Below are 14283 nucleotides of genomic sequence, written 5' to 3'. Positions count from 1 at the left end.
AGAATGTTTTAAACTGTTTAATTTTTCGTATGTAATTTTGAACATTTCTGTTCACCGTGATAGCGACAGGTTTACGTTATTTTTCCGTTAGAGGTTAGCACTGCATATGTGCGAGAATATGATTTTTGTCTTATTTTGTAAACGTCTGATGGCGCCACACGCACCACAATCGGAACCATCGAGTTTTCTGCTTCTAGTGAGTTGTGGAGTCGGCCATTGCTACAATATTTTTCTTGTGTTCAAAAATATCTAAACGTCGATGGAGATACGTGAACAATTACAGGTTACGAAGTAAGTTTTTGAATCCGTTCTTTACATTTATTACCTCGTTTTACGGTGCATTTTCGCAGAGAAAGTAGATCTGCCGAGCACCGACGATCTGCCAAATTTTGTTCCGCCATTTTTGTTACGAATTCGTTTACATGTCGCTGTGTATATTTCACTTTTTCTTACAGTTTTGTACCTCGTGTTTCGTTTACGAATTTTTTCTTAACCGTCGTCGCCATATGTAAAGTATAAGTTTCGATCTTGGTGGTTTCCTTTTGTTTCCTGATTTCGAAATTAGGTGCGCGGGTTTCACAACACGGTTGTTATGGCCTTGATTTTTTTTCGTCCAAAAAAACACAAGTTATGAAATCGAACGTGCGACGATAAACGAGAATTCGAGGCTTTATCTTTATTGTGTATTCTATCGTTTGTTGATTGATGTATCAGATTTAATGGTGCGATAAATCGTGCGAGAAGCTCCAACCATCTACTCCAGTTTTCAGTGTACATATATCAAACTTATATTAGAAGATTAGATTTGTATAGGCTTTGAAACATGCAGTCCATTATATACGTTTCTACGTTACTGACGTACGTTGAAATATTACTTTGCAAAAGAATGGTTCCTACCTTCGAATTTATCGCTTGTTGTAATTCTTTAACTGTGTTGCATATCGTTCAGTTAACGCCAGTGTCCTTCGATGCAATTAAACCAACACGGAGTTTGAAATTCACTATCCCTACTGATTTCTTTATACTCGTCGCTTTAATGTCTATTTGATTTAACATTAAATTTGAACTAATTCATTATTATTTAGATTACCTCCAATCATACCGACCGATGCAGTTATCAATTTCTTTTTTACCGACGATCTCACTGCATTTAGAGGGTAACTTTCAATTGAGTATAATTAATTAATTTAAACCCGCCGTATATGATTATATAAGATCATCGTGACCACTAAAAGGATAAGGAAAATGATCATTTCTAGTTGTTTCTAATAAAACATGACGCGTTACTTATTTTTATCGACTAATAAAAATCCTGTAACACGTTTTCCAACGAATTATTTATAGAAGTTTTAAAAGCCAGACATTTTATGCCATCTACAAATGGGTGACTCGCTTAAGTACGTTCAGCCGGTAATTTATAAAAGCTTGTTCAATGAAATATAACAGACCTTTGCGTTCATAGCACAAGGTATAGAACAGGTACATTAGGAACACAAAGAAAGCGGTAGTGTCATATCGATCCGTTTAATTTGTAATCTATCCGCAATCAACATTAGTTGTGTTTTTACCAGCTGTTTAGCTTTCTTAAGTTATTCACCTCTGATTTATTTCGACAGCTTTCCGAGGAATCGCAACTGTTAGTTCTGCACCATATTTAGTCGTTGTACGGAATAGAGTGGTTTGATATCATATGCAAATATGTTCTCAACCGCCCAACCCGTTTACCGCATCCAATGTACCAGGAAATGTCGAAAATACCCAACACAAGGTTGCGTAATGACTCTCGCAACGGATAATCCATTCGAAAACATTCGTCAGACAATAGATGCGACTGTGGTGTTGTTGCACAGGTTCGCACGGTGAATTCGCCGAAGATACACTTCACCCGACTCGAAATATATTTCTGAAATCGAAGTATAAGATTCGTCGCTACAAGCGTACCTGCTTTCATTGAACGGATCGCTTTTCATTCAGGTTGAAATTTATTCGAGATTCTAATCTATCGCAACGAACACAATCTGTTCGCGCTCTTCGAATGGTTAAACACTTGCCCGTTCAAATTTTCCGTATTTCCTCTGGCGTGCGATGTGTACAGAAGCTGCAGACACATCCGATTAGACTATGCAAATAGATGTGTTTGATGTTTTCCTTAGCGCGGTGGCTGTAGTTGATAATAATTTTCGATTAAGTAACACTCGCCTCGACGTCGGTGTATTCTGCTTCTCGATGACGAGGAGAAACTAGATCGACCATTGGTCCGTGAATTTCGGGGGTGGCCCCGTCAAGGTGAAGCAGATTGTAACTGCGCGAGGTTAGGCTCTCGGCGTTGGGGTAGCGGCGCGGCGGGTGCGTCGGCAGATGAAAAGTTCGGTGTCTACGCCGGTGGGCTGTTTTGGGCGTGCGACGGCTGTGTGCAAAAACGGCGGCAGTCAAGTTCAAGGCCACCAGCTATACCACCGTACCCCCCTCGCCGTCGGCTGACTAGCCGCCGCCTCCAGTGCCGCCGCCGCCACCACCACCACCTCCTCCGTTTTGCCATCACAGCCACCGCCCCCGTCTCTCCCGCCCACATAGCCTACCATCCTGATATACACGTAGCACGCATAACACCAGTAACGTACCAACGCGAATACGAGTGCCGGACAGCCGCGCCGAGGACGGGGAAAGGGAAAGTTTTCGAGCTCGGTCGATTTACACACCTGCCTTTGAAAATTCAATCCCTTCGCGAGTTCGCCCGGTCCCGTCGCGCCATGCTCCCGTACGGGTTTTACCGGGGACCGCGTATAATGCCGTTCATGTGACCGGTCCGTTGCTCGCACGATTCGACGAGCAATTGAAGGAGAGAGAAAAATGGAACCTTGAATGATTCCAAGGTGACTCAATACTCTCGAGAGTGTTAATGCCCGATTAGTCGCGAGCGCGATGCTAGGCGGCGATATTTTATAATTACTCGCGGGAACCGGTAACAGTTGCGGTTAGATTAGGGTGACCGGTGATCTCATTGTCGATAAGCAACGTTTCAAGACCCGACGCCGGCATTTCGGCGATGCAACACGTTCTTGCCGTGCTGTATTCCCACTAGACGCGAAACTAATGTTAAGGTTATTTTAGTCCTCGGTGGCTCGCGTTTCTCTGTATCGGTGACGTTGCTGGATCCGTATAGACACCGATTACCCATCCCATTGAAATTCAATACAGGCGAGCTCTAATAAATCGAAAAATTGAATGACTGGCCGGTACGGGTCGAGGTAGACCCAGGCGTCGCTAGGTAACACTTAGCAGACCATTTGCGAGGAGTTACTCAAGAACCACTTACTCTACCCCACGCATTAACGCCAGCATCGCTAGACGATTCGAAGTGTGTAGCCTCTGATGTCTTGTTTACAAAATTAGTCATAAAGAAGCTCCGCTTCGGCAAATGTATCCTCACGATGTTGACCGTGTAGTTAATGGTTCCAATTTCAACGGTTGGAAAAAGCTGGTTCATTCTCAACCCACGGCAAAATTTATTATCTACATATTAGAAACTAATCGGTTCGTTCACTGTATTGTCGTTTAACATCCGAGACACGATCGTACGATAAGTTTCCTTTAACGCGTTGAAAGCGACGGGGGTCACCGATGACCCCCGGCCAAATCGAATAATTCAGTCAATTAAACGATGATCGCTTGCAAGCATTTTTCTATTATCGATAGTGCTGCCTGACGCTGTGATATTTGAATGAACGCGCGACGATAATAAAACGATTCGGTGAAATAATTTGATACAGTCGTCGCACCTCGTGTATTTTGCTATGCGAAATCGCGCGGCATTCGACGTGTTAAAAATACCGATCGTTCAATAGGTTCATTGTCGGACGTTAAGGGTTCTCCAGTACTTGCAATGAGGTAATTAGCGGAATAAAGGCGCGTTTTGCGGATTCGCGACGGCCAGTGTTAAGATCGTGGCTCGCCCCGCGTATTACCGTATCCTCGGCGTATCGGCCGTCAGTCGCGTACGGCTCGTCGCACCGTGAACGTCGTGTGCCAGGAGGTGGTGTGTAACGTACATACGTGTGCGCGCGCGCGCGTGCCTATCCGCGTCCGCTCATCCCGTGCCCAGAGACACCAGAATTTCGAGGATCGTTTCCCCCTTTTATTGTGGAACAGTGCGAGTAACAAACACGACAGTGTGTCTCCGTGCCATTGTGAAATCGAACGACAGATGCCATGGATTCCTGGATGTACGATGTGGTAAGTGTTCGTCGTCACATAACCTCTCTCTTCCCGTTCGATCTCGTGGCTTTGTTTACGTGCTGCGCGCGCGTTCCTAGTCCGCTACCGTACCGCAATTCTCGTCGATCGAATTTCCTCGAGAATCGTTACCGTTTTCCACGGTGTGTCGACAGAAAAATCGAACGAATAAAATATTCAATTTATTTCGCCACCGTCGGAAGAACGATACCCATTTCGTGGGCCAGCGCGACTTTCGATTCGAAACGTCTTTAGATTGTTTTTAAGATTATTCGTTCAAGGTCGCGCACAAAATGTTACATGGAAATTAAGAAATGCGAGAACGCGACGAAACATAAATACGCAGTCCGGGATACGGAACTAATTCGTTAACCTAGATATCGTTCGATCTATGACTTTTACGCGTCACCGAACGAATGTTATCGTATCGAGGAAAATGTTGAGAAACGACGAAGGAACACGAAAGTTCTCGTCGAAGGAGTTAAAGAAATCCGATTGCTCGATCGAAATGGCTGGAAGCGTCTCGTTTTCGGCCGTGCCGTGAAATTCTTTCACCTGACGAATCCGGTGTGTACGTACCCCGACGGTTTCGCACGTACACATCATTTCGCATGCACCTGCACGACACGGTCGAGCTCGTTTGTTTTTCGATCGCATCGGAATACGTATTATCTTTGCTCGCGTACCGTCAGTCGGCTTTAGCGACAACTCGGTTATTACGTTACGACGTGTCTGTTAGGTAACCTATCCTCCGACTCGCCGATCGCTTTTCCAAATCCGTCCGTTCCGAACCTATTAACCGGCGAGCTTCAGGTGCACGAATAACCACGCGGCGCGACTCAAAAGTGAGACGGACTTTCTACCGTGACAGTGAACGTGAAAACGTTATCAGGTCACGATTCTCGTATCCGTGTCTCGTGTTCAAGGAATTTCTTTGACGCTATCCCTACCGAAGGTGTCAAAGGTCACCTCTTGAAATCTTAACATCATTTCCTCGGTCCAATCGGTTTTCCTCAATTGAATTTTAGACGTTTCCTATAGTTAATTTTATAATCGTTATCGAGAAAGTCGAAAGGACAATTCAGAAAATAATTTTAAGCTAACACGTCCACATAAAGGAATAATGTCAAAACATATAAAAATTACCAACAACTTGAATACCACTTAATATTTTATTAAAAACCTGAATACGACTCATAAGTAGAATATAACCGAAATCTCCGTGGAACGTGTTGAAATTTCAAAAGGTGCCTTTCGACACCTTCGATAGAAATAGTGCTAATTAATTAACAGAATGAAATGAAGCGCGGATCTGAGATAGATTAGATACGTCCGATCAACGATCGAGTGTATTATTCATGCATTAGAAAGGGGTCTGATTCACCGTATTGTATCTTTACAATTCGAAACTGGGTTTTCAATTTCTATTTGACGGTGAAAGTCGTCGATAGCCACGAGCGGGAAGGATCGATCTATCGAATGTAACGGACACGAGCGCGTTATTATCAGTCATGTGTACTCGGTTCAGGCTGAAATATTTAGCGAGCCACGGTACTTACACACCGGTGCCAAGAAGAAAAACTTGTTTGTTTTGATGACTATCGGTTACCTAAACGGACGTCGAGTCGAGAAACTTTTAGGAATACTTTTTTTTTCTTCGCACACCGTTTCCCCGCGTTTAGCCGCTCGGAATTTCTCGAACATACCCTGGGTCGTTTATTACCGCGTTCGGGCACCGGTTACACGATATGCGTTCGATCCGCGCGCAGTTCGGAGCGTTTAGGGGCAGCAGTGCGTTTCGCGTTCATTGAGTTTCCGTTTAACGGATACGTATCAGCAACCAAGGCGATTATCTGCGCCGCGTTTATAATAATTTTGATTGCTACCGCGACAATTGATTTTTGCGCACGTGAACGATAACGCGGATAATAACGATTTAGCTGTCCCGATTAAAATGTCTCCGAAGGTCTTTTAATTGCTGTATCGTTTATTATGAAAGTCTCTGGAACGCGTTTCTGCATAACGCGACGGAGAAGTCGGGTTTCTCTCGTGATCTTCCATGTTAGAACAAAAACGAGTCAGCGATGTTTTTAGTTGCATCTGTTAGATTTATATGTAAATGAATCAATGCTACATAATGTATCATTTCCGCGAATAAAATTATACGAATGCACACGGTGTAATTGAAAGTTGCAATCAATCAGGTTAATTAGATTTATTTTGGAAAAAAATGTTCGGTGCTTCCGAAGCAACTTGTACAGTCGAAAGTCTCATGCCGACCCGAAAAAGCGGTATTTCTCGCGAATTATGTAAATCCAGGGGATCATGTGCCGGAATATGCTTCCTAAAAGGCGAGAAACATTTTCGAGGTGTCACGACAGCGGCCATTCATTAGCTGTTCTCGCACGAGTCGATCAGAATCATGTAACGACATGTGCCGCCGCTTGCGCGCATGGTGTCTGGCCGGTTGGACGCGTTAAAGTGCCTCGGCACGCACCTACACCCACGTGACGACCGCTCTTACACAATTCCACGTGCGTAAGACGCGGAGGAACGACGGAATCTCAAGTGTTCCGTGCGACGAAAATCGCCATTATCAACGCTCTTTAGATCGGTCTGATGTGAATGTCAGTAGCATCCTACTTAGCGCCCTCGAAATTATGGTGCAGCAGAAAGGAGGATGGCTTCCAGCAAAGGAAGCTGAATTGTCCATTGAATTCCTAAATACTAGAAACAGAGAATTACGTATTGATCCGTTAGTCGATTGTTGTTCGAATAGTTAACCCCTCGAGAAGTGACACTTGGTCGTTGGATCCAACACACTATAATTATAACATTAAAAGTTCAGCGTCAAGTTCTGAATGAGATATTAACATCTGTCCTTGAGTTTATGCAAGATTTGTTTCTATGTTAGTTGCAAATAGCGTCGGACATCTCGTCAGGAAACGATGGATATTTCTAATCGAAAATATTGTCGAGTCCAAAGGGTTCGTAGTGTTCCTCCAATGCGTACGTACAGTTTTTCATCGCGATAAGTAGAGTAGGAAGGTAACGAACAGACACCCTCGAGTTCAGCCGTTCGTACACTCGAATCTAAAAACAATCGGTCCAAGTGGTCACTGACACCGGTACCTTTTTGCTGGGAAGCATGTCTTTTTTGTACTATCCGTTGCCTTGCGGATAAAAATACCGGCGACCTTGAAGGAGTTCTGAAACGATGACGGTTAACAATTCCTGTGCTCCGAATGTTTACATACAGTCGAATCGCAAGGGAAGCCATAAGATCTTCGAGCTGTAGAGGTTTCCTCATGGAAACGGAAGGAATGACCAAACCTGGCGAGTTCTCGACGTTCTCGAGTCACGGTGCCACGATTTCCCTGTTCCCCGTGTATTTGCAAGTGTCCATTTCGTACCTGACTCTCGATCGTTGCGGCTTCGATAGACGTTTGCACCGGGAACCCGTTCATTCCCTGTTCAGCTACGATCATCGGATCACCGCGTAAGCTAGTCCGACTCGAATCGGATCACGGGGTGAATCGAAACAAGAATCCAATCCGCATTGGTCGTATCGCATATTACGTGTCCCACTTGTCCCTCATCCGCGAGAGGAAGATCTCAAAATTCTCGTTCCCTTTTTATTACGAAGCTCCGATACCTTTATCCCCGCGTCGTCAAAGAGAGGGCGATCCAATTCGCCTCGACCCTGCGTAACGGTCGATCCGACGGTTTCGCCTTCGGGACGGGTGGCCGCGCGGAATTTCGTGGGACCCGAAACGTGGAAACGGAGCTAGTCGGACGAACGGGTAGCTACCGATAGCTTTGACACCGCAACGGAAATAAAATGCCGGATTCCGGACGGGGGAGAGTTCTCGCGGCGAGGAGAGGCCGGCCGTCGAGAAAGCTGATGAACAAAGAGGAAAAAAAGCGAGATATTCGTCGCGCGGATGCGTCAGCCGATATTTTCGGACCCTTTTGACTTACCTTGAGTTAGAGAGAAGCTTTCAAATCGCTCCGAGTCCGAAGGCCCGAGCTCCGTTCAACCAACGGCCGAAGGCTCTCGCTGCCTTTATGGATTCCCATTCGCGATGGCGGAGATGGATTTATTTTCGCCACGAACGTGGCTTCACTTTCGAGCTATTTTTATCGCCGGGAACACTGGCATCGTTTTGCTGGTCCGTTCTGAATTTTCGGGCATAATGGCTGGTTTTAATGCCGAGCTCGTGTACGATTAACCCGCTGCACTCGAGGGCCGACTATCGGAAGAATTATCAAGTTTTATACACGATAACCGTATGGTACATCGGTATGCGAAACATTGAAATGAAATGGCTTTGTTCCTTAACCCATAGCGGACGAAGATTCTTTGAAACGCACTTCGGCAGACGAAGCTAAATTATATATCAATTGCTTATATAATAGGAAACGCAGAAACTACGCGTTGATCTTTTGCTGTTTGCCATTGAAACATTTCTTTGCAACTTAGTCTTCGAAACGTGAACATTTTATCTCTTCGAATTGACCACAATCGTTCGCAAAAGGTTAATTCATGCATGTTTCTTAGTTTCAATAAACGTCGCGTAAATCTCATTAGATAACGCGATTTCTAACGAGAAGCTTTAGCGTGCAAAGGCTGCCACGAGAATTTCGATCGTTTTCCAGAATATTGCTTATTCTATCCTATATCCTACACCATTGAAAATAGTACAGTAATATAATAGAATTCGAAAATGTCTCGGCAGGGAGCACACTTGAATCTGACGTCGAGTCACATTCGACACGGGAGTGCGAACAGCGAAGAAATTGGAGATCGCGGCGGGCGATCCGGCAGTTTTAAACAGCGGACTAATTGTCCGCGCGAAGCGTCGATCAGTTTCTTATCTAACGGCAGGGTGGTCGTCGATAAACCTGACACGATCGCTCGACGATTGGCCGAGCCGCGCCGGTGTGCTGTCTGGTTTCGCGGGAACGCGCGGCGGGTAATCGCTGGCTTTCGGAAGTTTGCCCGTAAGTGGGGGACGAAGTTTGAGGCTGCGAGACACGTCGGTGACGTCATCGGAGACCCGGGCCAGCCCTAACCTTGGACAATGCACGAAACAAGCAATAATCTCTTACGTGCGATTTCTCTTATTCCTCGGCGTGTTTTAATCCAGCGCCGAATCGCGCGTCCGTTCGATACGCTTCACTGTTTACGACCTTCTCGGATTCGGCTCGGCTTTGATAAATTCTGCCGGAATTCTTCGGAGTCTATGAAAATCGTGGGGCGTAGAAAAATGCTGTCATATAAGCGGCGTGGCACTTTTATTTACCGGGTCCAATGCCTCGTATACGGCGGCAACAATCATGTTATTACTTTTATCATTGTTATTCTTGCGATACTTATAACGAACACGTTAAGTAGTGCGCTAGGTCACTTCTGTGAATTTTTTCCTGCTTGTTATCTGTGTTACCGTATTTTACGCAGTGAGCCAACTTGAGGACTAGGATCGATCGAAGTGTATTTCTGAATTCTTCTGTTACAGTTATCGAACGGATGGTAGATGTTTCTGAAATCAATTAGTGCGCGAACTTAATCCTAAGTCAATTGAAATCTCAATAGATGCACTGTTAGGCTTCCTACAGGAAAATCAAAGGTTCTAGAGTTCACCGAAGGTGTTTGTTAGTTACATTTTCCACGTTTGTACCGGACAGAAACGTATGAAAGCGGTCTAGTTACGAATTAGGATGAACCGCATCGCGGGCTAACGGTGTGCCCATTTTGGCCACTGCAACTCGGCACTCGTTCGATCGTCGTGTCCACGTGGACGTGTCTTCTCGAATGTCCCAATCACTTTGCGACGTTATCTCGAACTTGTCCTTTGATTTCGCGGAAACCTCGATAATTATTACCGCTTTCAGTGGTCGTGTTTGCGGTGGCGAGCATTAGGGATGATTATTACCCTGAAATTTCGCGACACATATTCGCGTCTCCTCGACTCCGCTCGGAGTTATCTTTAACACGGTTTCCAGAGGGAACATTCTATATTTTCCGCAAGGAGCGGCAGATAAGACGCGAAAAGAAGGAAGCGTCAATTGGCCGTCTAAATTAGCTCGCCGATAGTCGGGCCGTTATTATGCTGACTCGCGATTGCGGCGGCCTCTCGTCTACTCCTTTATTTTCTTTTTATTGGATAAACTCGCGGTGAAAACGGAACGGAGCGTGTAGCGGTCGTTACCGAAGCTATCTGGCCTTGACCGCGACCCAGGGTCTTCATCCTCGAGGAATCGATCCCGTTCCCTGAACTTCTAATTTTGTAACCGCCCACGCGTGCCCGTGTAATATTTCAACTTTACGACGATTGTAATACTTCAGGGTCACCGGCGACCACAGCGATCGGCGTCGATCGACTTGTTGCGAGCGGCGAAACGCGTGCACTGGGAAAATCCGGCATTTCGAAATCTGCTGTAAACGATGTTTAACGTTCCAGGAAAAATATTCATTTGACACGTTACCACGGGGAGGACGAAATTTTTCGAGGAAAAATCGGATTCGATCGATTCGCCCAAACACTCGTTTTTTAGGGGTTTCGCGCACTTTTTCCTTATTCTAGGACATCTCAGCTTTACTGGAAACAGTCTCTTAGCTCTAGCTACATTTTATCGAGAATTTGTTTGATTTTAATAATGTTCAAGGTCGACATTCGTTCTGTATATTTTTCATATATTTTCTTCTTATTCTATGTTTCGGCTAGAATTTAAGAGAGTTTCGTGGTTCTATTGCATTTCTGTCGGGAGTTCTTTGATTTTTACAGAGAAATGCCCGAGATTTTCTTACCGTTCGCCTCGACGTTGCTCTCCTTTTTTTTCTTTATCGCGAATCAATCCGAAGGAAGTAAACAGACGGCGTAACGCGCGAGAAAACACGATGTAGGTGTTCGGTTCTCGATGGCGGTCTTCGATTTCGTGTTCTCGCTCGCTCGTTATCGGGACGGGGTTGCGTAACTCGCCGGCGGAATCAGCGAAAGTATCGGTCGGCCTGAAATTCAGCCTCGATTCGACGATTAACGCGTTGCTCTTCGATGCTATATATGTATATATAAACGCTTATCTAATTTCTCCGGACGCAGAGTGCACAACGATCGACGCGGTTCGACCGCGCAAGGGGTGATTCTGCGCGAAAAACAAGTCGAAAACATACGGTATTTTTTCGTATGACGCTTTCTTCTCGCGGTAATCGTCTTCGAGCTTCCCTCGCCGCGCATAGGTTGGTATCGGCGAGAAGTGGATACGGACAGCCACGATCAGACAGATCTCTATTCAACGGGAAGCATTCGAGGAAACCGTCAAAGCCAATTATCTCCGAGTAGAATTTTTGGAACAGTATAATTATTAGCACAGCGTTGCTACTATAAGTTCGAGCTATCTTTTAAAATTACTCTCTTCCTAGAACATACAAGGCTCGATCGAATTTCAAATGTCAAACTTCACACTGTTTTACTTTGCAAATCGAGTCCCCAAACTGTTTCACCCTATATCTCTCCAACCCTCCGTTGCCCTACTCGTATATTCCCTTATTCATCGATCCTTCGGCGTTTCAGGGTTAACCCTTTGCATTCTACGCCGTATTCGAACTCGACAATTTTAATCCAGTGTCTCCTAATTCTAACAGTTTCTCCTATGATCATTTATAGACCATTTCGCTTCCCAAGTTTTCCATTCTAAACGAATAATTGAAACGCCATACCAAACCTTAATCGAACGAAACAACGTCAAGTTTCGGAGCGAAGAACCCTTGAAACATACAAAATCCTCGGCAGATGAAGCTAAATTATATATCGATTGTTTAAATAATAGGTAAAGGAAACTACGTACTGATCTCTTGCCGTTTCAGCAATTCGATCATTCGCCCGCTACGCACTGTTCCAAATATTCCTTCCTCTCGCCGAAATGTCGACATTCGTCGGCAAAGGGTTAATACGCGTCAATCCCTTGTTTGGCCCCTAGAAACAACCCGCAACTGGCGCCGAAAATTGAAGTGTCGGATGTAAATCGGATTACATATTGCTCAACTCCCCGGCACGTATACGCGTCGGTTACGTCGCGGCCGGGACGAGCGGTTCCCCGGTTTACGCGAGGCTCGGATCGATGCCGGCTTTTTCATCGGGCGAGAGAGAGACGAGTCTAATTTCCAACGAGGACTCTCGCGATCCGAGGAGAGAGAGCCGCCGCGCCGGTTGAAATAAGGCGAACCGAGACGAGACGAGACGAGGCGAGACGAGACGAGACGAGACGAGACGAGACGAGATGAGACGAGACGAGACGAGACGAGACGAGACGAGCCGACCGACCGTTTCTTTTTCTTTATCTCGCCACTACCGGCCAGGCTTTTTTTCTTGCTTACATAATCGACCTGTTTTAAAAAGAGGTTGGACGAGTCTCGCGCGCGGCGCGCACCTTGAGATTTTCGATGTCGCGCGACGCCGGCTTCGACTCGGACGTACAGACGGACGGGAACCGAGGGTGGCCGTGAACTTCCGCCACGTCAGAATTGCATTTCCGTTCCCCGGTTCTCCATTTGCCGGCATAATAACAATAGCGATCATTTATTTAACTCTGCGAGCGAGGAATGCCTGGTCACCGGTCGATAAATATTCTCCGAGTCTGCTTTCGTTTTTTTTTTATTTTTTTTGTGTCGGAACCAACGAACACGTTGAAGTGGCCCGTTTCTGGATTCCTTCTTTTTGCGGTTATTGGGGAGATACTGGCTGCGTCTGCGAGAAGTTGCCGGCGAAATTGATTTAGCGACGCTCGAAGGAATCGTGCTCTCGGTGGATGTATTTTCGAAGTTTCGAGATAACATTGGTAGCACATTGAAGTTGTTATTGGCGTAGATCGACAGTGGGGGGAAGCATCTTGCTTTCTATTATCGTTATATAAGGCGATTCCGGGTGAAGTGGCTCTGAGAGTGAGATGGTCAGATCTCATTTAGATTGTCAAAATTCTCATTTAGATTATCTGTTTGTATATTCTTCTGATACGTGTTTACTTTCGTAAACACATATTCTTCTTAGATATCAATGGCATTCGCGATGCAATAGTTGTTTCGGAAAAATTGCGCCATTGTCTAATGGATTTGTCATGTATTATTCTCGTTTTTGAAAAGCCAAGAGGAGTAACATTTTTTATACTTGCCTGGCGAGGCAACGAGGGAACCGGCACACAAGCGTCACGTAACCTGTAATAAAGATACAACGAGCGCATAAAAAAGAAGACAAGATAAAAGAAGGAAGGGAGGAAGGTATTATACGAGAAAAATGCATGAAGATAAAGGAGGAGAACGGAATAGAATACAAATGAAAGTAAAACGCCGGTGAGCGAAACATGGACGTTCAGCGTAAGAGGATCCCGCGCGCGAGACGCTTCTTTCCGCCGCTCGGTACTCCGCGTAACGATTCGAAAGGGGAGAAATTTCCTTATTGGCCCGACAGCGTCGGTTCCGGTTCGACGACGGAAAAAAAGAACGTTGACGGAAAGAAACGTTCTGCTCCGAACAGCCGCAACCTTCGAGATTTGAATATCGTTGGGCAACGAGCGCGAAGGAAATGTAAGACGCGCTGCTCGTGGAAGATCGAAGCACGCGTTTCCGCCTTCCCCGAGAAAGTAGTCCGAGTGACTGTTAACACTTCGACCCTTTGAGATCCGGGATATTCTTGGTTTGACATTCCGAATTGTAGCTTGATAGAGCACTTTCGTCATTCGTATGATACCTTTGCGCGATACAGTTATGATTTAGTAATATTCAAACTGAATCGTAAGTCAATTGAAGTATCAATAGCTGCATCCTTAGAGTTGCTATAGGAACATTTGAAAAAGCGAATTTAGTCGGTAGTTTTAGCGTTAAAGTAAGTAGACGTTGGAATAAAATTGATGTTTTCCGCGTGTCAGAGCGGAATGAATTTTCACTAAAGGGCTCCATAGAACGTTCGGCATTTGGCGAACTGCCGGGTGCCTGAGCGTTAGGTTTTCGCGTCTTCCACGGTCGAGCGTGATACGGTTTTCACAATGGCGGGTAGA

General features: G+C 45.5%; 1 protein-coding gene across 5 annotated transcripts in view; it reads left to right on the top strand.

Moving 5' to 3' along the window:
• Window positions 1–124: 124 nt before the first annotated feature.
• ERR (estrogen-related receptor) overlaps window positions 125–14283 on the top strand; it is a 29214-nt gene continuing 15055 nt past the window's right edge. The window contains exon 1 of one of the 5 annotated variants that reach the window (XM_031990772.2): window positions 125–291. Coding sequence is in view for 4 of the 5 variants with exons in the window: in XM_031990770.2 (XP_031846630.1) it covers window positions 4210–4233 (24 nt within the window). In the remaining variant the exon portion in view is untranslated. Of the gene's footprint in view, window positions 292–3317; window positions 4234–14283 lie in introns of those variants that run through there. The other 4 variants (XM_031990770.2, XM_031990773.2, XM_031990771.2 and 1 more) reach the window with 4 other exon arrangements.

This window comes from Nomia melanderi, chromosome 8 (genome assembly GCF_051020985.1).
Source record: "Nomia melanderi isolate GNS246 chromosome 8, iyNomMela1, whole genome shotgun sequence".
Taxonomy (NCBI): Eukaryota; Metazoa; Arthropoda; class Insecta; order Hymenoptera; family Halictidae; genus Nomia; species Nomia melanderi.
The sequence above is the reverse complement of the archived record's forward strand: the minus strand, read 5'-3'. Positions and strand labels throughout refer to the sequence as shown.